General features: G+C 47.3%; 1 protein-coding gene across 1 annotated transcript in view; it reads right to left on the minus strand.

Moving 5' to 3' along the window:
• Positions 1-27,196, minus strand: part of SMARCAD1 (SWI/SNF-related, matrix-associated actin-dependent regulator of chromatin, subfamily a, containing DEAD/H box 1) — a 470,565-nt gene that overhangs the window by 191,256 nt on the left and 252,113 nt on the right. Inside the window, exon 10 of the mRNA XM_029597690.1 lies at positions 6,644-6,846. Within this exon, the coding sequence (XP_029453550.1) occupies positions 6,644-6,846 (203 nt within the window). The remainder of the gene's footprint in view (positions 1-6,643; positions 6,847-27,196) is intronic.

Consider the following 27,196-nt stretch of genomic DNA (forward strand, 5'->3'; position numbering starts at 1 on the left):
TAGTGCCAGATGGGACAAAACAAGCCGTAATAAAACCAATACTAAAAAATACAACTGGTAAAATTGACGATTGGGATAACTACTAACCAATATCCAATTTACCTTTTCTCGAAAAGTTCTTGAAAAAGCAGTATTATCCCAACTGGTAAACCACCTGGAAGGCCATGATATTCTATACCCTATCCAAATTTGAATTTAGGAAAAATCGCTCAACCAAGAATTTACTCATCTCTTTAATGGACTCATTCCTACATGGATTTGACGACAATGAATCTTATCTCCTGGTACTAACTGATTTGACAGCCACATTCGATACTGTGTTCCATACCCTTTTATGCCATCTGCTGAGCAGAATTGGAATTGGTAGGACTGTTATCAAATGGTTCTCATTCTAATAGGACATTTTAAGTCAAACTGGGCAACCACACATCCGATACCTTTCATATTGATACAGGTGCCCCTCAAGGTTCAGCACTCTTCAGCAACACTGTTCAATACCTATTTGCTCCCTCTATGTAAAATACTGGCGAAATTAGGAATAACCTTCTTCTTATATGCTGACATACAGTTTTACATACCATTCACCGAATCATTTGAAAAAACAGAATCAATACTCATAACGTACACAAAAGCAATACAACTAGATCTAACCAACTCAAACTAACATTGAACACAAAAATAACTGAAATCATTTGGCTAAGCAGAAATCCATCTATAGCTAAACCTCCAATACCAGACCTGGACAATTGAAGAAATTACTTACCTGATAATTTCATTTTCCTTAGTGTAGACAGATGGACTCAGGACCAATGGGTATAGTGTGCTCTTGATAGCAGTTGGAGACTGAGTCAGATTTCAATCTGACGTCAGCACTACATATACCCGTGCACGAGGCTCTGTTCCTCAGTTTTCTCCTCGAAAAACAATTATGGATATATGTGTGTATATGTAAAAATTTATTTTTATGTTTCCTTTGTTAACTAAGCTGTTTCATTGTATTCGACTAAGGAATTTTGTTTCCTGCTTTTTCTGTTTCACTGTAAACCGGCATGATTTGCATTTAATGCAAGAATGTCGGTATATAAAAGTTAAAAATAAATAAATAAATAAATGTGTGTTTGGATAATTTTGATTAATTTGGTTAACTTGAAACTTGATTACTCGGATTAGATGACGAGGTTTCTAGCTGGAAACCGCTAGGGCATTCAACCGAGAAGCGCAGACACCTGGTAATGTGGGTGTCTGAACTAGAAATAAGGGTTGGCTTACCCGTGTTTGTGTTGCACTCGGTGGGAGGTTCCCCTGGGGCTTCTTGATTGCGAGGCACCCATGGGCGGGGTGCTGAGTCCATCTGTCTACACTAAGGAAAATGAAATTATCAGCTAAGTAATTTCTCCTAGCATGTAGCAGATGGACTCAGGACCAATGGGATGTACAAAAGCTACTCCTGAACTGGGCGGGAGGCTGCCTGGGGCCCATTTAGTACTGCCTTTGCAAATGCTGTGTCCTCCTTGGCCTGAACATCCAGGTGATACAATCTCAAGAAGGTGTGGAAGGAGGACCATGCTGCCGCCCGAAAGATCTCTGTGGGTGACAGCATCTTGGTTTCTGCCCAGGACACTGCCTGGGCCCTTGTGGAATGGGCCTTGACTGGTAGAGGTGGGGGGCTTGCCTGCCTCTACGAAGACCGCTTTGATTACTTCTTTGATCCAGCGGGTGACAGTTGCCCGCGAGGCCGCTTCCCCTTGCTTCTTCCTGCTGTGAAGAATGAACAGGTGGTCCCATCTTTCGTACAGGCTCCGATCTTTCCAGGTATCGGACTAGGAGTCTGCCGACGTTCAGGTGGCGAAGAAGGTATGAGTCTTCCGAGTCCTTATGCTCGTCTGGAGATGGCAGCGAGATGATTTGGTTTAGATGGAAGTGAGAAACCACCTCTGGCAGGAAGGAGAGTACAGCGCGCAGCTGTATGGATCCTGGCATGAATCTGAGGAACGGCTCCCGGCATGATAGTGCTTGAAGTTTGGAAATTCGACAGGCTGAGCAGATTGCCACGAGGAACGCCATCTTCAAAGGTCAGGAGCCGAAGGGACAGACCGCGAGTTGGTCTGAACGAGGCTCCCACTAGGAAGTCTAACACTAGATTGAGATTCCATAGGGCTATCGGCCACTTTAGAGGTGGACGCATGTGCTTGACCCCTTTTAAGAAGTGGGAGATGTCTGGGTGGGCCGCTAGGCTGCTGCCGTCCACCCTGGGTCTGAAGCTGGCCAGGGCGGCCAGTTGTACCTTGATGGAGTTGAGAGACAACCCTTTGTTCACGCCGCCCTGCAGAAATTCCAGGATCATGGGGATTTTGACTGCTCGTGGAAGGATGTCGCGGTCCTCGCACCAGGTTTTGAATATTCTCCATACTAGTATATATGTTAAGGAGGTGGAGAACTTGCGCGCTCAGAGCAGTGTGTCTATCACTGATCCTGAGTATCCACTCTTTTTCAGGCGAGACCTCTCAATGGCCAGACCATAAGCGAGAATCTCGTTGGGTCTTCGTGGAGGATCGGTCCTTGCTGGAGTAGATCCCTGTGTGGAGGTAGGAGTAGAGGGTTTCCCGCCAGGAGTCTTCGCATGTCCACATACCACAGCCTTCTTGGCCAGTCTTAGTTGACTTAGTTTTTGGGTACTTGCCAGGTTCTTGTGGCCTGGATTGGCCACTGTTAGAAGCAGGATGCTGGGCTTGATGGACCCTTGGTCTGACCCAGTATGGCATTTTCTTATGTTCTGAGTCCGGGGCCACTAGAAGTACCAGCCCTTTGTGGTGTTCTATCTTGTGGATGATTCCGCCCAGTAGTGGCCATGGAGGGAAGGTGTACAGTAGGTCCTCCTGAGGCCAGGTCTGGACAAGGGCGTCGATTCCCTGGAACATCGGTTCCCGTCTTCGGCAGAAGAACTTGGGAACCCGGGTATTGGACCCGGTTTCCAGAAGATCCATGGCTGGTGTTCCCCAGCGGTTTACTAGCTGCTGGAAGGCTGTTGTCGACAGTGTCCATTCCCCTGGATCCAGACTCTCTCTGCTGAGGTAGTCTGCGGTGACGTTGTCTTTTCCCGCGATGTGGGCGGTTGATATCCCTTGTAGGTTTGATTCTGCCCACATCATTAGGGGTCCTATTTTCAGGGACACCTGTTGGCTCCTGGTTCCCCCCGGCGGTTGATGTAGGCCACTGTTGTGGCGCTGTCCGACATGATTGACTGATTTGCCCTGGAATCTGTGGCTGAACCGAAGGCAGGCTAGTCTGACTGCTCAGGCTTCCAGTCTGTTTATGTTCCATGCCGACTCTTCTTCGTTCCATTGCCCTTGAGCTGTTAGCTCCTGGCAGTGGGCTCCCCATCCCCGAAGGCTTGCGTCCCTGGTGAGCAAGGTCCATTCAGATGGGGACAGGCTTGTTCCCTCGCTCAGATGGTCTTCTTTCTTGTAGCCACCATTGTAGTTGGTTCCGAACCTTCACCAGTAGCCGGAGGGGGGTGGAGTAGTTTTGGGACATTGGGTTCCATCGAGACAGTAGGTTATGTTGTAGGGGCCGCATGTGGGCCCTTGCCCACGGGACGACTTCTATGGTTGATGTTATGAGTCCGAGGACTTGGAGATAGTCCCATGCCATGGGGAGGGTGGGAGTCAACAATGCTTGTAGTTGTTCCATCATTCTCCTCCTCCTTGTAGGGGGAAGGGTGACTGTTCCCTTTGGTGTTGAACCAGACTCCCAGGTATTCCAGGCATTGGGAGGGCTACAGGTGGCTCTTGGGTGTGTTGACGACCCACCCGAGGTTCTGCAGTAGTTCCTTTTAGCCAGTTTGCAATCCACGAAGGGACATCGCCACCTATCCCATGACTTTTTACTTTTCCTAGAAGCCTCTCATGAGGAACTTTGTCAAACGCCTTCTGAAAATCCAAGTATACTATATCTACCGGTTCACCTTTATCCACATGTTTATTAACTCCTTCAAAAAAGTGAAGCAGATTTGTGAGGCAAGACTTGCCCTGGGTAAAGCCATGCTGACTTTGTTCCATTAAACCATGTCTTTCTATATGTTCTGTGATTTTGATGTTTAGAACACTTTCCACTATTTTTCCTGGCACTGAAGTCAGGCTAACAGGTCTGTAGTTTCCCGGATCGCTCCTGGAGCCCTTTTTAAATATCGGGGTTACATTTGCTATCCTCCAGTCTTCAGGTACAATGGATGATTTTAATGATAAGTTACAAATTTTTACTAATAGGTCTGAAATTTCATTTTTTAGTTCCTTCAGAACTCTGGGGTGTATACCATCCGGTCCAGGTGATTTGACCCCAGAGGGTCTCCACGTGGAAGGACCCTCGAGCCGGATTGGGGTCTAGCCAGGAAGGGGCTGCTCAAACCGATGAGACAGACGCCGGAGGGACGATCTGTGCGGTTATCCTAGCCTCGGAGACCAGAAACTTAGAGAAAAGTTTTCTACCTTACCTTGTCTCGGCGCTTCCCGGTCTCTTGCCGGGTGGTCTCCGGCTGCAGGGGAAGAGGGGATTACCTTCACCGCCGTGCTCGGTCTTGAACCCGCTGCCTCTCAGCCGCTCCCTTTTCAGGTGGCTGTCCACATTGTGTCAGCAACCGGACCGAGGCTGCCTCTCAGCCACTCCTATCACAGGGGGCTAAGCCCACACCGGGACTGAGGCTTACCTGAGGGATCTCGGAAAGCACCTCAGGAATTCTCGACTGGGGGAGGGGCCCTTAGGTTTCACCGCAGGAGAGCAGGGCTCGTCTGTAGGTAAAATTCTCTCTCTCTTTGAATTTGGAGTTTGGTTCTCTAACACTGTGCAAAGCATGTGTGAAGTCCCGAACTGTTATGGAGATGGAAAAAACTGAGGAACAGAGCCTCGTGCACGGGTATATGTAGTGCTGACGTCAGATTGAAATCTGACACTGTCTCCAACTGCTATCAGGAGCACACTATACCCATTGGTCCTGAGTCCATCTGCTACACGCTAGGAAAATTCACATTACCCCCCTCTGATCAAGTATGGGACCTAGGAATATAGTTTGATGAGAACATTACAATGAAAAAACACATAAGCTAATTAAAACAGGATATGCCAAACTCTTGAATTTTACATCGGTTGAAACCTTTACTAACATTTACAGACTTCCACTCTGTTACAGACACTAATTTTCTCAAACATATTACGGCAACTCCCTATTACTTTGCCTTCCTACAGGACTATTAAAACATTTATAATTATTACAAAATGCCACAGCAACACTTTTATTAGGGACAAGGAAATTTGACCACATCACCACCTTGCTGATATCACTACACTGGCTGCAAATACAATCCAGAATATATTATAAAGTATTAACACTAATTTTTAACATCATCCACTCTGGAAACCCCAGCCTAATAGGCGAGACACTTCAGCCATACACACCACAGCAAACACTAAGATCACAAAATAAAGGATTATTGACTGTGCCTACAATGCAGAATACATATCTGTCGCAAATAAGAGACCAAATGTTTTTCATAGCAGGCCCAAAGTTGGGGAACTCTCTAACTGAGATGTTACATATATCATCAGAAAAAAATAATTTCAAATGTGAACCAAAAACCTGGCTCTTCAAAAATGCATATAAGCTAACTTAAAATATCAAATTGCAGAAATCTAAAATATCAAAATGCAGAGAGCTACAATATCAAAGAAAAAAAAATTAGAAGAACGAACAAGCAATGAGAGATGTAAAGTATCTTTAGACATCCCAATGACCAATATGTGTAAAATTATTAAATTAGAACATATGTATCACAAGCTTTCTGTCCTAGGCCTTTAGTTAATATGTATCTGAAAATCACAGTAGATGTAGATCTAAATTAATCCATGATGTTTTGACATTGTATAAATGTTACTTTTGTAAACTGTTGTGATCTTCATTTAGAACGACTGTATATAAAATGTCTAAATAAGAGTTCTGGTAATTGGTGGCAGCCAGGGGTATGGTATCCACATCCATTCATGTATACAACTGTATGTTTAAAACATAAAATGCTGCACTTCCGATTCTGATCGTTTACTGGTCAAAGGTGTTGAGGATCAGTGTTCCAGGGCTCAATGCACTCTGTATTTTTTTACACAATTTTCATAAAATTTCCCATTTATTGTGTAGGTATTCACTTTATTAAAACAAATACAAAACATAAACACATTATCTATTAAAAGTTTATTCAAATGTCAGCGACAGAGCATAGCTCTAAACTAATAATTGGCCATGTAGATCTAATGGTCTAAGGAACATAGTACACTGAGAAATTCATATTCTAATCTAGTCCAACTTCTTGGACTTCAGGTCAGCAGGTGCTGACATTTGAGACATTGATAAATCTGATGGAAGGCTGATCCAATCACCATATTTTTGATAAGGAACTTTCAACAGTTAAGCCAGAATCTCTCAATGTCAATCATCTAATTCATTTTGCACAAACTTAAAAATAACTCTTGAAAGTTAGTCACAAGTGTTGTTAACAGAATAACAAGGTATCACCTGCAGCCTAATTTATATTTCTACAAAGCATATAAGTGCGTGCTTTCATTTGTAATGTTTTATGCACACTGTAGTAACATAACTTACCTTTTGCTTAACATGGAAGGTTGTTCTATGTTCCATCCACTTTCACCATCCTCCGTGATCTTGGTCACTTGTTCTGTCAGTTTTTGGGAAATTTCTTCACATTTGTTCATAAGTTTCAGTACCACTTCTCTTTCTTTTATCAATATTTTGGAGTCCCATATTAAATCTTCTGACAGACCATTTGATTTGCAAATTTTTGTAAACTATGGAAGAGCAAAAAAACATTAAATTTCTAAGCAGCAATTTACCAGTCATAATTACTATTTCAGGTAGGTCAAATACACCTTTTTTCTTTGACATTTTGCAAATACTTAAACTAGTCAATTTTTGTAAGATGCAACATAATTGGGCTCCTAAACCTGGCCTGCTTTTCCTTTGTTTTGCTGTAGTATGAGGAAGCAATACTCCAATGTCACCTTTTCTTGGCTGCCTCCTTTTGAGGGCTGAGAGTACATGCAATAATTTTTTTTTCAATGTTGTCCCTTTTTAATAAATTTAGTATTAACATGTACTTGGCATTCATATCAAGAATGCTTAAATATTTGTTTAAAACAAAATTAATTTTAAAAAATGATTCAACACACATTGTCTTACCATTTTATATTTTTCCCCTACTGTTTATTTTCTAGTTTTGTGTTTTTGGATCCTATAGCTTAGTGTAGGGACTGTCAGAATAATTCACCTTTGTTTCAAAGCAGATAATTTACCGTATATACTTGTGTATAAGTCAAAAACTTTTACCCCCAAACAGGTCCTTGAAATCGTGGTCATCTTATCCATGGGTCAATCCACATAATGCCTGTCCCGCAATTCAACATGAATGAATTGTTCGCACTCTCCTCCTCCCAATCTCTTAATTCACCCGCTGCTGAGGACAATGACAGCACTTGCAGTTGCTCAGGCATGTCATCCTCCCAAGCCAGGGTCTGATTGGTGCACTAAGAACCACGTGGTTTAAAGTGCGCCACTGGAGCCCCACAGGGGTGGACACGCTCGATCGACCATAAGTTCATCGTCCTCATAGCAGTAGCGAGCACTTGAGTTAAGGGATCTGGAGGAGTTTTAGGGAGAGAAGCTGTTCTATCGCTATACTGGGACACCGCGGGGGAGGAGGAAAGATGTTTTTGAGCAAATGTAAGTGCTCTCGTTGTCCAGACAGCAGCGGGTGAGCTAAGGAATCATGAGGTGCGAAGGATTCAAATAGGAGGGACAGCTAAGGGAGAGGGAGAGAAGGATTCTAACGAGGGAGGGAAGGTTTCTGACAGCAGGACAGCCATGAGCGAGGGAGGGAAGGATTCTGACGGCAGGGACAGCCATGAGCGAGGGAGGGAAGGATTCTGACAGCAGGGACAGCCATGAGGGAGGGAGGGAAGGATTCCAAAAGCAGGGACAGCCATTAGAATAATAAGAACATAAGAAAATGCCATACTGGGTCAGACCAAGGGTCCATCAAGCCCAGCATCCTGTTTCCAACACTGGCCAATCCAGGCCATAAGAACCTGGCAAGTACCCAAAAACTAAGTCTATTCTTACCCTCAGGAAAATAAGTACTGAGAAGACAAATAGAACATCTTACACTGCATTGCTGAAACTGAAGGCTATAGAATGTACAAAGGAGGCAAATAATTGTGTAGCTGCAAGAGAATTTGACATTAGTTAAAAACTAGTCAGAATGGAGAAAAAAATTAAGAAAAGCTGCTAGAAATGCCAGAGTCAAAGAAAGCCTTATGTTTCAAAATTGCACCTTTTGAAGGCATGGAAAAGGACTTAAATGACTGGGTAATGGAATGCAGACAGAATGGCTACATTGTGACAACGTTGTATAGTTTAAGGTTTATTGTTGTGTTAGCATTATGACCCCCCCCCCCCCCCATCATAATTGCTCTCTAAGATATTTTTTATCAATTTAGTTTATAAAATACCCTGTTTATACTCCCTGTTCTTATATACATCTATACTCATGGTTTTGTTGCTTAGATCTATTAATTATACGTATATCTCATGTATATTTGTTTTCATATTTTGTCTATTGTTCTCTGTAAGGGCGATGCCCACAAGTTAGTAGTTGTATGTAAACCGATACGATGTGCAAACGGCTATCGGTATATAAAAAACTCCAAATAAATAAATAAATAAATAAATAGATTAGGATTTGTGCTCTTCAAATGGCAAAAGAAGAAAAATATTCAGCGACCAAAGGTCTGAAAGAATTCACAGCATCATCTGATTGGTGTTCGCAGTTCATGAACTGATATGGATTGTGCCTTCGTCAGCACAAAGATTTCACAGAAACTGCCTAAACAGCTTGATGAAAAGATCAGTTTGTTCCACAAATTCATTATTCAGCAGAGAATAAAGAATCATTTTGATATGAACATTGGTGTTATGTGGTTACAGCAGTTAGTGTAACTGGGTTTAAAAAAGGTTTGGATAAGTTTTTAGAGGAAAAATCCATAAACTGCTATTAATTAATAAGCAATAGTAGCTCAATTTATTTAATGTTTGGGTACTTGCCAAGTACTTGTGACTTGGATTGGCCACTGTTGGAAACAGGAAGCTGGGCTTGATGGACCCTTGGTCTGACCCAGTATGGCATATCTTATATTCTTATGGATGAAACACCAATGACATTTGATATGCCTGGCAATTGCATTATAGCTGGCGTTGGTGAGAAGACCATCCTACCTAATAAACGAAGGATGACCGACGTGCCGCAAATGCGCAGTAGAGACCAGCTCTACCGCGCATGTGCGGGCGAGCACGTCGGTCTGAGCCAGAAAAAAATGGCGGCGTCCAGTGGCAGCGGCGGCGTTGGGAGGCAGCGGCGGCAGCGGCGTTGAGTGGCAGCAGCGGCGGCGTCCGGTGGTAGCGGCGGCGGCGGGTGGCAGCGGCGGTGGCGTCGGGTGGCAGCGGCGGCGGCAGCGAGGGAGGAGAGAGAGAGGGAGGGACTGACAGAGAGAGGGAGGGACTGAGTGAGAGGGGAGGAGAGAGGGGGAGTGGGACTGAGTGAGAGGGAGGGAGTGGGACTGAGTGAGGGGGGAGAGAGAGTGAGGGGGAGGGAGGGGGGAGGGAGAGGGAGGGACTGAGAGAGGGAGGGAGTGGGACTGAGAGAGAGGGAGTGGGACTGAGTGTGAGTGAGAGGGAGGGAGAGAGGGGGGAGGGAGTGAGTGAGACTGAGGGGGAGGGAGTGGGACTGAGGGAGAGTGAGTGGGACTGAGTGTGAGTGAGAGGGAGGGAGAGAGGGGGAGGGAGTGAGTGAGACTGAGTGGGAGGGAGGGACTGAGTGAGAGGAGAGGGAGGAGTGGGTGAGAGGGAGGGAGGTAGGGGGGTGGTGAAGAGTGAGGGGAGAGAGAATGAGGGGGAGGTGAGAGACAGAGGGATGTAGCCCGTTTTAACGGGCTTAACGGCTTGTACTTGTATAAACAACTGGTCATGAAAAGACCCATTTCATGGAGGTCCTGCCTTGCCTGGCAGATGGCACAAAACCGCAACCGGTGGCAATATTCAAGAGGAAAAATATGCCAAACAACCTAAAAATTCCAGCAGGCATAACTGTTCAGGTTCATCCTAAAGGCTAGATGGATGAGGAGGGAACAAAATAGTGGCTGTGAAACTTGTGGTGTAAGCGACCAGGTGTGGGGTTAAGAAAACGACCATCACTATTGGTGTGGGATATGTTCTGCGCACAGAGGATGTGAAGGACAATGCAAAGAAAAGGGCAATCACATTAGCAGTGACTCCAGGTGTGACATCAAAGCTCCAGTCGTTAGATGCCTGTCTCAACAAGCCTTTCAAGGAACAATTGCGGCATTTGTGGCAACAATGGATGGGTTGTGGTCAAGCAAAGTTAACGAAAGGAGGGAACCTGATGAAACCAGACATTGATTTGGTAGCGAAATGGGTAAAGGATGCCTGGGAATCAATTCCACCAGAAATGGTCATGAAGTAAATCCTGAAATGTGGCATTAGCAATGTTATGGATGGATCAGATGATGCCATCTAAGGCCACCACCACTATGATCTTGGTGAACGTCCGGGGTGCAGTGGCCAATCCGAAAGGTAGTGCCCGGAACTGGTAGTGACGGCCCAGGATCAAGAAGTGTTGAAAACGCTGATGCTCTTTATGGATCGGAATGTGTAGGTAGGCTTCCGACAGATCCAGGGAGGTAAGAAACTCTCCCGGTTGTATCGCCCTTAATACAGAGCGTAGGGTTTCCATGCGGAAGCGAGGAATCTTCAGGTGATGGTTGACCGCCTTGAGGTCCAGGATAGGTCTGAATGTTCCTTCTTTCTTGGGGACGATAAAATAGATGGAATAATGTCCAGTATTTATTTGTTGTGGAGGCACCGGTGTAATAGCCTCTAAGGCTAGTAATCTGGTCAGTGTAGCTTCCACTGCCATTCTCTTGGAAGGGTCATGGCAGGGAGATTCCACAAACTTGTCCGGAGGGAGGTGGTGGAAATCCAGGTAACATCCCTCTCGAATAATGGATAAGACCCACTTGTCCGAAGTTATAATCGACCCATCTGTGGTAGAATAGGGCAAGTCTGCCCCTCTATGGCTTCTTCCTTTGGATGGGTCAGCTGATTTTCATTGTGGGGTGCAGCTGGGGCCTGGGCCCGAGCTGGCTCCCCTTTTATTGTGCTTGTTCCGAAAGGACTGGCTCCGGCCTGCGGGGCGGGCTGCTTGATATGAGCTTCTATATGGGTTGAAGCACTGTGATCCTCTGCCCCAGAGGTCTGGGGGAAGGATCACTGGTTTCTCTTATTCCTGTCCTCCGGTAGCCGCGGAAGTGGGGACTCGCCCTATTTGTTGGCTAGCTTCTTTCTCTAGTTCGCTTCCAAACAAGGGTGTTCCCTTGAAAGGCATCCTTGTGAGTCTCGTTTTGGAGGATGCATCGGCTGACCAGTTTCGGAGCCAGATTTGTCTTCTGGCTGCCACGGCGGATGAGACTCTTCTAGCTGCTGTGCATACCAGATTCGAAGCGGTGTCCGCGAGGAATGATACAGCTGGTTCCAGGGCCTCCCCAGGAGTGCTGATCCTGGTCTGTGCTAAGCAGACGCATGTCACCACGGCACAGCAGGCCACGATCTGTAAAGACATAGCGGAGACGTCAAAGGACTGTTTGAGGATAGATTCCAGACGTCTGTCTTGAGCATCCTTGAGTGCTGCTCCTCCCTCCACTGGGATAGTAGTGCGCAGACCATGGCATCCACTTTTGGACATGCCAGGAGATCTTTGGCGGCTGGGTCCAGAGGGTACATGGCTGCCAGAGCTCGACCCCCTTTGAATGTAGTTTCTGGGGCATCCCATTCCAGGTCAATTAGTTGCTGGATGGCTTGAAATAGTGGGAAATGGCGGGAGGTCTGACGGAGTCCCTCTAATAGTGGATTCGTCTTAGGTTCCCCCAAGGCACTTGTGCCCAGGATGGCAAGCTCTTTTAAGCTGTGTGTGACCAGGTCTGGAAGCTCGTCCTTGGTGAAGAAGTGTCTCATGGCTCGATGGGGTTCTGTCCCCGGAGTACCTCTTCCTCCAGGGGTTCTGACTCCTCATCTGAGATGGCCGTGTCCCCGAAGATGGGGCTTCTGGGTGGTGGGATCACTTCCCTGGGCATAGAGGGTCCCGGCCTGTTGAGGTCCTCTGGTGGAGTCTGTGGCCGCATTATGAGAGGCCCTGGTTGCATGTGGATAAAGGTATGCAGACCTTTGAAGAATTCCACCCAGGAGATAGAAGCTGGGTCTAGACTAGGAGGCACCATGTCCCTGGGGAGCTCCATTTGAAGGGGGGTCCCGCTGTGTAATGCTATGACCGGAGTACTGCTCGAGAGACTAGGGTCCGGTACCGGCTGGGGAGGGCCATGAGTTGGGTCCCCCTAGGGCCTCTTCGCACTGTATACACAGGGCCGTGGCCTCCTCATGCTGTGCAGCTCTAATGTGGCATGCTGGGCAAAGGCCCTGAGCTTTGAGTTTATTTTCAGGTGGTGCCATGGCTTGTGTGCGTACAATACAGTTGTGCTCTCCGGTGTGCGAAGTTGCGTGCATGGGTTTGGTGCGTGCAGGGAGATGTGCGAGCTGTTGTGTGCACAGGTCGAAATTATGCGCCCGGCACAGTAACGGGTAGATTTTCAAAGCTGTACGCGCGCAAAAACGGGCACTTATGCGCGTAAACGGTAGTGGCGTGCACAACCCAAATTTTGCATAGCGGTATTTGTGCGTGTAAGTGGCCCTGCGCGAGCAACATTACGCAAATACAAAAGGGGCGTGTCAGGGGGGCGTGTCTGGGTGGAGACCGAACATATGCGTGTAAAACGTATTTTATAAGCGACACGCATAACTCCACCGGTGCTCGCTTCCTAGTTCACGTGCGTATATTTACTACTGCTTTTTGTGTGCGCAAGGTATGAGTGAAGGCTCTGCGGTTGCTGTCTGACATCGCTACAGTTCCAGACATCCGGCAGGCAGCCAGAAGAGGCCGTGGGGGAGTAACCGCTGTAAACTGGGACAGTGGAACCATTTTCCATAGACAACGTTAATGTGCGTATGACCGTAGGAGAGAGCGCCTCAGGAGCGTCTAAAGACAGCCATTCATTGGTCATTCCCTCTCTACACATGCTCACAACAGCAATATGACTGCTGCAATCCCTAAGGCTCAGAAGGGAAAGAGAGAGGAGGAGGAGGAGGAGAAGGCAGCTGAGACTGAGGCGGTACCCGTTACACCGAGTCTACAAGACTCGCACCCAATTTCTCGATCTGTCGGAGGAGGAAGTAATGACTCGTTACAGATTTGATAAGGAGACCATACTGTCCCTCTGCCGAATGTTAGAGGGTGACCTGCAACCCTGCACGCAAAGGGGCCATGCCTTGCCTGTACACATTAAGGTGACTACCTTCCTTGCATTTCTGGCTACCGGAACCTTCCAAACACCGCTGGGCCTGACGTCTGGAATCACTCAGGGGTGCCACCTCAAGATGTCTGGAGCAGGCCCTGGCTGCCCTGCTGCGACAAACACACAACTTTATCTCCTTCCCCATTGGAAGAGAGGAACAGCATGAAACCATGAGAGACTTCAACCAAATAGCACGCTTCCCCTCGGTCTTGGGAGCTATTGATTGCACCCACATGCCCCTAAGGGCACCAGGAGGAGATGAGGCCATCTATCGCAATCGCAAGGGTTTCCACTCACTAAACATGCAGGTGGTGTGCAACGCCAAGGGCCTCATCACGAATGTGGTGCCTCGCTTTCCTGGATCTACCCACGACGCCTACATTCTCACCCAATCCAGGATCTATGAAGAATTCCAGCTGCGTCACATCACTGGGGGCTGGCTCCTAGGTAGTAGAGCAACCAACAACAGCACCCGCCTATCTTAGTGCAATCACTAGATATAGGGTGCCACAGTAGGCATTCGGTTTGTAAGCCCTGTGAGCTGTACCCCAGTGATGCACAGACATTATCTAACCTTCTGGTTTTCTCTTATGCTACAGGTGACAGAGGCTATCCCTTCAAATCTTGGCTCATGATTCCCATGGCTTGCCCCAACACTGCAGCAGAGACTCGCTACAACAGGGCACACTGTAGGACCAGGGCTGTCATCGAGAGAACATTTGGCATCCTGAAATCACGCTTCCGCTGTTTGGTCAGATCCGGTGGGTGCCTCTTGTACTCCCCCTCTAAGGTGTGAGAGATTTTCCTAGCCTGCTGTATTCTACATAATCTGGCACTTAACAGACACATCCCTGTACCAGAGGATGCCCCTGAAGCAAATGAGGAGGATGAGGACATACAGCTGTCCATGGAGGAATTGGAGGAAATACATCGCCTGAGCCAAAGGCGGGTGATACGAGAAAGGAACAGTCTCATAGAAAGCCATTTCCGTAGGTGATAAATGTGCATTTATTTACAAGTGTGAAAAATATGATAATTCAATAAAAGTAATAAGGAACAACTGAAAACTTGTCACAGTTCACTTCCTTGCCCGTCCTCTCCTACGAGCCTCAGAAAGCCTAGACTGCCCCACCCGGGTACTCCGGCGCAGGGGACTCCTCCCACTGCTTACACTACCCTCAGAGGGCAGAGGTGCCTGGGGCACATCCGGGGCATGGCTACAGGAAGGAATAGCCAGGGGCAACAGCTCTTCTGGTGCTGGTGGTGGAAGAGGAGGTGGTGGAACAGGAGGTGCAGGCGGGGGTGGGGGTGCCATCCACGGATAGCCTGCAAGAGGCTGAGGCGCTGGTGGCACAGGTGAAGGCACCACACCAGTTGCCTCTGCACGGGCAGGTGGCATCCATGGTATGGAGGCCCATAAGGTGGAGGGTAAGGCATGAAAGGCCATGGAGCCACTGGTGGCTGCGGCTGCACGGGAGGCATCCGCTGCAGCAGCTCCCTCCAAACCTCCGTCTGCTGCTCAGTAGGCCGGCAAAGGTCTTGGAGGCGCCCCTCAAGCCGCTCATACCCCTCCCTGACAGTAAGACGGAGGGAACTGGCTTCCTGCTGCACCACTTCAGACAGGCCAGAGATGGCATCCAAGAGGCCGGCGCCCTGCTGTAAGAGTCTCTTTGCCTGCATGGTATACGGGTCGGGCTCGGGCTGGTCGGATGCACTGCTGTCCTGCTGCCGATCAGGTTCCATTTCAGCGAGTGGATCCTCTGGCTCCTCTCCCTGCCGCTGCTGCTCCTCCTCCTCCTCCTCCGCAGGCTGTTCCATGTGTTCACGGGCTTCCCCCTCCTCCTCTTCCGATGAGTCAGGGACCACCCGCAGACGCCGGTACAGCCATTGGGGTCGTCTAGGTGCAGGTCCGTTGCTCATCATCTGGCTCCCCTAAATTTAAAAGCATATGGGAATTAGCACACTGACAATAGGGGTGTGATGTACTTCGCTCCATGTGAGATACATGCTACAGTTGCAGGCCTGACTAATACTCCAGTGGTAGTCACATAGGACTTGTCATGACACCCCTGGGGTATCATGTGTGGCATAGTGTGGCTGTCAACCACACCATGTAGCACCTGCCCTACAACCCCTTCTGGACACCAGAGGGTTGTCAGTGTGCTGCATGGAATGTGGTAACTTTCCAGCCAGACCTAGAACAGAGAGCCCTGTCGTAGGAACTGCACTTTAACCCTCTACCTAATCAAGCCCCACTGTTTATGCATTCCATGGGCACATGACCTGTGCAATATGCTATGGAACCTGTGAAGTTGGCATGTCTGGAACAGGAAGTTGAAAGGGAAACAATTGGGGAAGGGTAGGAAGGGGCTGAAGGGGGGACATGGGGAATTGGGGGGGGGGGGGGGAGTGAGAGGCTCCCTTTGCAAGGTTGAACCTGCAATATTGAGCAGGTGACATTGATCATATGCCTCACATCAATTCCCAGAGAAATGCACCCTCCCATTGCCGACCATTGTTGAAAGCCAGCATTGTGTGCCTTGTTACCCATGTGCACCAGCTGATACTCAGTCTACATTGCCCATAAGAACTAACATGCACTAATATTGTAAGACAGTCTGTACACTATACTGCCTGCTGTATGACCACATATATACTGCATCACCATACACACCGACCAGAGCAGTGCACACTGTCCTTCTAGTGTACTCCCAAAAGTGGAGCTCTGCATTGCTCTGTGCTGGCTTGGTACATACATCAGTACAGCAGCCCTGGCTGCAATCCTGAATACCGATTGCTGTACCTGAAATGGCCACAGTGTTGGCTATACAGGTTAACAGTAATTAGTAGTTATAGGTACATGAAGACATATGCTGCTATACTGCGAGTAGGTACATGGATAGGATAACAGGGGAATTGACCAAGGTGTAGTTCTGCTTACCTTGCTGCCCTACACGGCGCATGGTGTCCAGCTGGCCAACGCCACCCACAGCTGCCTCAGAGATGGCTCCCAGTATCAGCTGCTCAGAGGCTGAGAAAGTGATGTGGCTCCTTTCTCCCTCTGCAAGTCGCCTGGCCTGCTTGCGCTTCACCAGTCTCCTCATGTCCCTCCACTTATGCATTAGTTCCCCAATACTGCGATTGTGATGGAACACGGAATTCACAGCGTGCCTGATCCTCCTCCAGATCTGCTCCTTCCTGTATGCACCCACCGTATGAGACTGTGGACCATATAGCAGATCCCGGTGCCGTATAACATGCTCCACCAGCATGTCAACCTCAGCTGGCAGGAAGTTCGGCTTCCTGAGGAGAACAGGACGTGCTTGAGCCATGGTGAAGATGGCCAGTGAGTGGACCGGCCATCTTTTTAAAGTGATCTCAATTTGCGCGCGGCCCTCCCCAGTGGGGCGTAACCTATGCGCACAGCTGATCCCATCAGCGTGAATACCAAGTACGCGCGCCAATAATTAAAATTGATGCGGAACATGTGCGCGCTGCCTATTTTAATTAAGATGTGCGCGCCGCCTATCTATTTTAATTAAGATGTGCGCGCCGCCTATGTACCTCAATCGAGTTGGGCGTAATTGTCTATGAAAGAGCTGGGTGTGCAGCCATTAACCAATATATGCCACATGTGCGTGCTGTTGCACCTCCCAACAGGTAATTACGGGTAATGAACTAGCCCTTTGTGTGACAGCTACAAAGCCAGTGCATTGCACCTCCGAGAGGCTGGTGAGAAGCCGACCACACAAGTTAGACAGCGAAGGTCTAACTGCAAGCGAAGGTCTAACTGCAAGCTGTTCGGTGGGCTGCTATAGTGGGCGCACAATGCACTCACCGACATACAATCCTGAACAGCTATAAAGCCAGTGCATTGCACCTCCGAGAGGCTGGTGAGAAGCCGACTACACAAGTTAGACAGCGAAGGTCCCCCTTCATATCAAACACTGGTGACCAGTTATCATACAGTATAGTGAAATATCCCCGAATAAAAACTGATGACCCCTTCCAACGCTGCAGTAAAGCGACCTTACCTACAATTTTCCTCCTTTGGATCCGCCATCTGCAGCAATCGAGTAGTATGTGCAGAGACTTGGGAGCACTGCAGCCTACAGAGAAGACCAACTCAATCGGGGCCAGCTGCTAATCAGCACCTCCCTGGGAGTCGGCTTCTCACCAGCCTCTCGGAGGTGCAATGCACTGGCTTTATAGCTGTTCAGGATTGTATGTCAGTGCATTGTGCGCCCACTATAGCAGCCCACCGAACAGCTTGCAGAACCGTCTCAGACTGTAACGGCGATGTGCGCGCCACGTCGGCTTCAGTAAAGTGTATGGGCCCTGCGCACATGTCCGCTAGAGTCTATGGGCCAGGCGCACATGTCCGCTAGAGTCTATGGGCTGGCTCTCCAGGCGATTTGGTGTACTGCTAAAGTGGGACTGGATCCTAGTTCTTTCACTATAACGTTGCCTTGCCCATAGACTGTACTGGAGATGGCCGCCTGGCCCATACACTTTACTGAAGCCGATGTGGCACGCACATATCCTCTACAGTGTATAAGATGGTTCTCCAAGCTGTTCAGTGGGCTGCTCTGCTGGGACTTCAACGTTGCCTCATCCATAACACTCTTCCTTCCCTCCTTTCCCACCTTCCTTCCCTCCCTCCTTCCCTTCCCACCTCTCCCTCCCTCACCTCTCCCTCCCTCCCTCTCCCACCTTCCTTCCCTCCCTCCAACACTTGGACAATACATGGACCCCTTCCACCTGTCCCTGAAATGACCACACCGTTTTGCGTTAGAAAAATTGTATTTGAAACCAAACATATTTACAATATATACCAAACAAAAACAGGATGGGGAGGGGCAGTCTAGGGAGCAAAACTATTTACAGAAAACAAAAGTCCTGTGAGGTTAGGGATGCAGGGACCAGAGGATGATCAGCGACGACGGATCAGATCCCCCAGGACCCGTACTGCTGCACCAAGCAGCAGTAGATCCCTGGTGATCCGATCCGTTGCCCGGATCATCCTCTCCTGGTAGGCATTCATAGCCCTCATGCCCTCTTGGACCCCCCTCACGAAGACCAGGAATTGACCATATGTAAGAGGCTCATCCTCGGGGGAGCGTGCCCCCGGGGATGGGCCTCTTCGCTGGTGCCATGAGGGGGGCCGATGAGGCACAAGAGGGCCATGAATGCCTCCCTGGGCCAGCAAAGGCTGGCCCCTGCGTGCCCTCGCGTCCCTAACCCCACGGGTAAAACGGGGAGGTTGCCCTAAGGGGGGGGGGCTAGGGGAAGGCCTGGGGCGCCTCTGTGCCCGGGGAGGGCTCCGCGGCAGGTGACGTCGTCTCCTCCTCGGGGGTGGGGGGGGAGAATCTGCCTCCCCCCCTGGAGTGGCTGCAGCTCTTTCTCCTGCAGCTGGGCCTGGCATGGCCTCATCAGCATCTGTGAAACAAAAGGAGATGTCTGAATACACTGTACTGGGTGAGGGAGGGAGGGAGGGAAGGTGGGAGAGGAAGGGGAGGAAAGGTGAGGGAGGAAGGGGAGGAAAGGTGAGGGAGGGAGGGAAGGTGGGAGAGGAAGGGAAGGAGGGAGAGGGGAGAAGGTGGGAGAGGAAGGGAAGGTGGGAGAGGGGAGAAGGTGGGAGAGGAAGGGAAGGTGGGAGAGGGAGGGAGGGAAGGTGGTTCAGATGGGGGATACCACATTCCAGTAGCTTGGAGGGGTCACTTACCGCCAGGCCCAGCCCGCTGTGCCCACAGCCGCTCCAGCCACCTTGGCCTATGTAGACGCAGCCACCGGGCTTTCTTCTTCAGGTCCTCTATCTATTAGAAAGAAAGGATGGAGAACCATTACTGTACTCTGATAGTCAAAATAGTTACAGGATACTTGGATGTGGGTGTGACAACATTAATGACTGACGACCATGATATTCTTCAGTAATCATAATAATAGTTATCAGCATTGACAATTGAGGCAAAACACAACACAATCCAAACCAGTGTTAAGCACCAGCATGAAAGAACCCACTTTCTACAGTGCACATAAATATTAGACTACAATAATCTGGTTCCTCCGGTGAGGCCTAACCTGACATTGACACTCCCACATTCACCACATCAACTGTTGTACAATCTACTTACTCCACGGGGGTGGGAAGCTTGCTGGTTAAATACACGATGCAGCCTCCTCCTGGACTGCCGGAGCTGCCGGAAATCCATTCTCCGTCCCTGCACCGGGAACAGCCACCGTTCTCGCCTCACCACCAGGGACGCCAGCAGTTCGACGTCCCTGGTGGTGAAGTTGGGCTGCCTACCACGCCCCGGCCATTTTGTGCTGTGTGCGGAACGGGAGGTCACACCCTCGCGTTCGCATGCGCACGGGCACGCAATTTCGCCACAAGCACAAATACCGGTGCCCACAAGTATACCTTCACGCACAAGTCGTGCGCGTACCACACGCGCGCAGTTAATTGAGGTACGCGCACAACTCATCCTCCATATATGCGATTTTGAGTAGCGCGCGCAGATGTGCGCACGCTACGCAAAATTACTAACATCCGCTGTGCACGCAGGAACGCGCGTAGTTCTACCGCTGCTCGCGCTCCTTTTAAAATCTACCCCCAAGTGCGTGGCTATGCACTGTGCTTGTGCACCCAGTACTTGTGCGTGCTACGTTGTGCGCACAAGGTATTTGTGCGCATGGCTCGCCTCCGTGCGCACGGATCAAAGCGGCGAATAGAGCCAAAATGGTGACGGCGACCACGCGGACAATATGGCGACCACCTCGGAGGGTCCTCCACGTGGGAGGACCTTCGGATCTGACCGGGATCTGGCACTGGTCCCTGCTAGCGACCTGTGCGTCTCCTCGAGCTTCGGAGACCAGAGACTTTTAGACAGATTTCTAACTTACCTTGTCTCGGCGCTTCCTGGTTTCGTTCTGGGCAGTCTCCAGCTGCGGGGGGAGAGGGAAAATACCTTCACCGCCGCGGTCAAGGTTGCACCCGCTGCCTCTCAGCCTCACCCGATGTCGGGGGCTAGGTCCCCACCGAGGCTTACCTCTGAGGGATTGGGGAAATCCACCTTGGGATATCTCAACTGGGGGAGGGACCCAACGGGTGTCACCACAGGAGAGCGGGGCTCGTCTGTAGAGGGTAAGATTTCTTCTTAATTTGGTTTTCTTTGGTAAAAATTACTAACACGCTGTGCTAGCATGCATAGAGTCCTTAACTGCTATGGAGACAGAAAATAATGATGAGCTGTACTTCCTGCAGGGGTATATGTACAAGGGCTGACGTCAGATTGAAATCTGATCTGTCTCCAACTGCTATCAGGAGTACACTATACCCATTGGTCCTGAGTCCATCTGCTACCCGCTAGGAAAACAGTTATTATCCCACATGAGGCTCATGTTAAATGTTGACAAAACTGAAATCATCTTCCTAGATAGAAGACCTACTCTTGGCAAGTTACCCTCCCTCAAATTAGAAGATCAGCTGACTACATTAAATCCAGTCCTTCATACCTGTGACCTGGGAGTCATAATCGATTCTGAACTAAATTTTAAAAATCATATTTCAACCAAAATAAAGGAAGGATACAGCAAAATTCAGACTTTAAAATGATTGAAACCATTACTAAATCCCTCTGACTTCAGATTAGTACTTCAACTTCTAATTTTTTGCTAATATTGACTATTGCAATTCTCTACTACTGGGCTTACCAACCTCCACCATACGTCCTCTCCAAATTCTACAGAACACTGCAGGTAGAATTCTAACAGGAACCAAGAAACATGACCATATAACACAGATCCTAATATCCTTATACTGGTTACCAGTTAAATATCGAATCAAATACAAAGTCTTATGCATTCTTTACAAAATCATATATGGTGAACAAACTGACTAGCTTCATGCTGCCATTAGGATTCACACTCCACAACGCAATCTCTGTTCTGCTAATAAAGGTCTCCTAAATATTCCCTCTGTCTGTTCAGCACACCTCTCTCAAGTAAGATTGGGCATTATCATTGGCAGGACCCAAGTGCTGGAATTCCCTCCTAATAGAGACATGGTTTCGACCAGATCTAAAAGTATTCAGAAAGGAGGTAAAGACGTGGCTTTTTACAAAGGCCTATCAGGATCCAACATGTTTCTTTTTAAGAGCTTTCCTGTTTCAGTCCTGATTTTATGACTATGTTATCCTTTCATGCTTTTACTGAATGCAGCTGCCTCTAGTATTTTATTTTCATTGATCTTATCTTTTATTTTATTCTAGTAATCATGTATTTTTTATGCTCCATTTTGTTATTATTACACTATGTTTACTATTTATTGTAAAACTCTGTAAACTGTTGTGATGGTTTCCGAATGACGAAATATAAAAGTTATTAAATAAATTAAATATCCTTCAGGTCACTCCTCCCTCCACGGGGATAGTCGTCCGCTTAAAGACTGTACAGACAAGCACATCCACTTTCATAAAACGCAGGTACTCTCTCACCACTGGATCCAGGGGGTATAGGCCTTCCAAAGTCCAACCCCCTTTGAAATTTGTCTCTGGGGCATCCCACTCAAGATCAATCAATTCTTTAATGGCTTCCATAACAGAGAAGAAAACAAAAGACTTTATGCAAAGAAACCAAAATGGGATTTTTCTTTGGCTCAGACAAGGAATCTTCCCCAGCATCTTCAACATCTGGGAAATTCAAGCCGTTAGTTTATCTCTATGAAAGAACTGCACATAGTCCTATACAATTCCAATCCCAGAGGAATTTCTCCATCCTCCAGAGTGTCGGGATCAGTCTCATCATCAGTGCCATCCGGATTCCTATCAGGAGTATCGGCTGCCAATCTAGGTGTACTTCGGATCTTAACAGTAGTACCAGAAGAGGGAGAGACCACCATCTGGGAATCTGACCTGACAAGATTGGATGTGGTTGAGGATTGTGCCTAAAGAAAGGATTGTAATCCTTGAAACATTCTACCCAAGGAAAAGGCAGAAGGTTCCATGCTAAAACTAGAAGGCACCTATGCTGCGCCCACTGAGCTACATCCCCTGCTGGCAAACCAGTTAAGGGAGTTCCAAGGTCAGTTGTCCCTCCTGACATATCCTTACCCAGACCATTATCAGGCCGGGAAGAACCAGGCTTAGTAAAATCAGAGGATGATAATTCTCCCTGAGCCTCTAAGCAGCGCTGGTACAAGAAAGGGCACTCCAGGCTGAGATGCCAGAATATGACAGGCAGCACAGAGGGAAAGGCGCTTAGGTTTCTTAGCCACAGGTGCAATTATTCCGTCAGTATACTAAACAGGTGACTGAAGGTGTGCATCCAGTTGAATTTACGCTGAAAAATTCAGGCGCACAAAATTTAGGTGGCCCAAGGCTATGCGTCGCAAAATTAAGAGCATTGTCACCGCGCTAAACTTGAGCGCACAACCATTGTGTCCCAGATTGTGTGCACAAGCAGAGCACCCAAAAGAAACTGGGAGCACAACTCGGAAGCACAGCCAGATTCACTTGCATGTACAGAGTATCCTGCAGAAGGCAACCTAATGCACAAAAAAAGGCGCACAAAACGCCACCATGGCCTACCACGCAGCGCACAGAAAAGAAAGCCTAAGAACGGGGCCTAGCCCTCATGGACTACTCAAACCACCAGGCTGCCCAAGTCCCTTAACCTCCCACCGGAGCGAGAACGAACGTCAGAACGGTGCGCCGAGCATGGAGACCGGAGGGAGGCCTACAAAAACCCCTCTACTTTATCATTTTCCTTTTTTTTTTAACCTTCCTTGAGCTCAGCTTTTCCCGGCTAAATACAGAGAGTCTCCAGCTGCGGGGGGAGAGGGCATATATTGTCACCACCGCATGTGGCTTCCTGCACCCTCTGTCTTTCAGCTGTTTTAATCAGCTAAGTCCACGCTGGCTGAGGAAACCAGCTACCGAACCAAGGCACTCATCTGAGGGACCACAGAAATCACCTCAGGAATTCTCAACTGGCGAAGAGATCATTAGATATCACTGCAGGAAAGCGAAGCAAATGAAAGCTCTTACTAATTCTACTCTAAAATTTGAAGCAATCCCCAGTAGGGAAAGCATGTTCACGATTTGTTGGAGACCGAGAATATTGGCAGGCTGATGTCACTGCAGGAGTATAAATAGTGTGTCAGTTTGCTCTGTCTCCATCTGCTGGTAGAGGTGCATAACCCACTGGCCCTGAATCCATCTGTCTGGGTGCTAGGAAATGGAGATCTTTTTTGCAGGCTTGGTTCTCTGAACATACTGATCTGATATATTTTATTTTATTTTTGTTTAACTCAACTGAAACATTCACATTTTCTTTCTGTATGGCAAATCTGGTAAATTTCCATCCCTTTTTGGAACATTATTGTGCCTACTGATTGCTATCAATCCCTTTTACATAATTCTTTCCAACATTCCATGTTTTGGAAAGCATATGAAAAAGTCCTTTTCAAGACAGTTAAAAGCTATTTCCCCCCCCCCCCCCCCAAAGGTATATAAATTTCCATATATGTAGTTGAGCAATACAATACAATATTTTTCATCACCTATATTGACACACTGTTTTCAGAAACTAAGAACTGTCACTTGATGTTATAAACCCTGTCAGCTTTTATCATTTGTGCCTTTAGTTGTTAGCCTATGTTAAAAGTTGAAAGGAGACTTATGAAAACAATTGTTAAGGAAGACAGCTGGAAATAAATTGAGATGCTAAAGCCCCAGGCAGCAAATATTTTTTCTGTTCACTTTTCCTTGTGTGTTGAGAAAAGTGTTGGTTTTATGGATTACTTTGAACATCTAAGTAAATTATTTGTACTTTTCTTCCCAAAAATAAAAGAGCAAATCTATTTGTACACTCTTGAAATCTCTAAGAAAACAATTACACATGCTATTTGGTCACTTAGCTTTTCAAGCAACAACAGAGTATTTCAAATACAAAATATGTTCAAATAGCTTTAAATCAAGTCATAAAACAAATATGGCTATTTTCCTAAGGTTCTAGTCAACAGCATAAGAATGGCATCAGCGCTTTTTAATACTCCTTTTTATTTATTTTTCAAACTTGATTCATCGCTTTCTGTTGCAAAAGCCCCAAGGCAAGTTACAGATAATCTAGTACACAACTGGATATGAATCTGACCCAAATAAATTGTATGGCTAGAATAATTAGTCAATGTAATCATTTGAAAAACATTTGACAGGTACACCTCAGTGTGGATAAACTATTTATGCTGGTGTGAAATATACAACAAAGTATAAAGCAGTGATTATGCACTAATTATTTGATATGCATGTCACTGATCAGATTTTTTGAAGGGTTAAAACAATGCATTAAACTACAATTTATACAGTATATCAATTAAAATTACTAAAAACCACTTATTTGTCAATAGAATGTTTATCAAACTTCTACTTCACTCAGGTTAGTGCCAGTCTATCACAAACGTTATTCCACTTATGTTCAAGCATATAAATGAAAAATCCATTCAGATTCTTTCAGTCTAACCTTCACATTTTGTTGCCTTTTTCCAACAGCAAAAACAGTGACATGACACTGAACCATAACAATCTAAAAATCCTTATTTTTTGTTTGCATCTAGTTATTAAACTATCATTTCAGAAAGCATTTTATAGAGTCTACATATGTGTAGCCATAGCTACATGATGTATAGCAAAATTAAAGTGTTACTACTGAACTTTCTGTAAAAGAATTTTGTAATTAAGAAAATGAATTACTTAACAGTTAATCTATAAAAGTTGATGTGCTCAAACCTATAGAGGAAAGGATAACAATTGCAATAAATCATGGCTCCTATCAGCCAACAAGTGGTGTGGACGGCATACTTCAGTGATTTCTTTTCAGTTGGGAAGTGTCCCCTGGGCAGCCTGGTTTTCTTGTCTGGGCAAGAAAGGAAAGCAGATTGCTTACCTGTAACAGGTGTTCTCACAGGACAAGCAGGATGGTAGTCCTCACATGTGGGTGATTAGCAAGCTACAGGATGCCCGAATGTCATATAGCCAAAACACCTAATGACGTGCAACAGGCACAACAACTGTGGTAGTTTTGGTTAGCCGGGCAGCCTGATCATCTCCCTGGGTCGCAGGAAGGAAATTGGGTTATTATCTGGGAAACAGGTTACGTAGGACCGATTGGCTGAAGATGGAATCCTGTCTGCCAGCTTTGTCAAGACAATAATGAGCTGCAAATGTATGGCGGGAACTCCATGTGGCAGCTCTACAGATATCAGCAAGAGGTATGGAACGGATGTGTGCCACTGACGTTGCCATTGCTCTTACGGAGTGTGCTTTAACACGTTCCTGCAGAGGAAGTCCTGCTTGATGATAGCGAAAAGAAATGCAATCTGCTAGCCAGGTAGATAGGGTCTGTTAGCCTACTGGAGTTCCCAATTTGGTTTTATCGAAAGAGACAAATAGTTGGGTGGACTTCTTGTGGCTGCAGTACGATCTAAATAAAAGGCAAGAGCACGTTACAGTCCAAGGCATGGAGAGCTCGCTCATCTGGTTGTGAGTGAGGTCTTGGAAAAAAGGTAGGAAGAGTTATAGATTCATTTAAATGAAACTCAGACTATTTTTGGCAGGAATTTAGGGTGAGTACAGAGTACCACGCGGTCGTGAAGGAACCTAGTATAAGGTGGATTTTCTAGTGTATGTAAACTCACCGACTCTGTGAGCGGATGTTATGGCTACTAGAAAGATCACCTTCCAAGTGAGATGGCGAAGCTCACAGGAATGTAAGGGCTCAAAAGGAGGCTTCATAAGTCATGCTAGAACAACATTAAGGACCCATGTAGGAACTGGAGGGCGTAGTGGAGGTTTAAGTTGTAGTAAACCTCTCATGAAGCGAGCCACGAGTGGTTGTGCTGATATCGTGGTATTTTCTATACCTTTCTGATAAGCAGCAATAGAGCTAATGTGTACTCTGATGTAGGAAGTCTGTAACCCATATTCCCAATGATGCCAGAGGTAGAGAATTTTACTGTGGGATAGGAAAAAGGGTCTATGTCCTTTGATGTGCACCACGATGAAAATCTTTTCCATTTTGCATCATAAGATCTTCTAGTAGAAGGCTTTCGTGAAGCTACAAGGACTTGGGATACACTGTCAGAAAGGTTTAAAGATTGCAGAATCAGCCTTTCAACTTCCAAGCTGTCAGGGATAACGAGTGGAGGTTGGGATGATGTAATAGGCAGTTGTTCTGCATTATTAACATTGGGTCTGAGCCCAGGCGAATCGGTTGCTGGACTGATAGGTCGCTGAGGATGGGGAACCAAACCTGACGCAGCCAGTGAGGGGCCATGAGAATCATTGTGCCTCTGTCCTGTCGTAACTTCACGAGAATCTTGCTGATGAGTGGGCAAAAGCATCTCATGGAGATGTTTTGTGACTGCGGTGTAGAGAGTAGAAAATTGGCACTTTGTGGTTGTGGGTTGACGCAAAGAGGTCTATGTGCAGATGACCCCACAGGTAAAATATGCGATTTGCTACAGCGGGATCCAGGGACCATTCGTGGGGATGAAGATCCGACTTAGGATGTCCGCTAGCACATTGTCCACGCCTGCCAGGTTAGGTTGCTTTCAGTAGCATAGAATGGGAGAGAGCCCAGGCCCAGATCTGTGCTGTCTCCTGGCATA

Source organism: Rhinatrema bivittatum, chromosome 1, assembly GCF_901001135.1.
Source record: "Rhinatrema bivittatum chromosome 1, aRhiBiv1.1, whole genome shotgun sequence".
In the NCBI taxonomy this organism is placed as follows: domain Eukaryota; kingdom Metazoa; phylum Chordata; class Amphibia; order Gymnophiona; family Rhinatrematidae; genus Rhinatrema; species Rhinatrema bivittatum.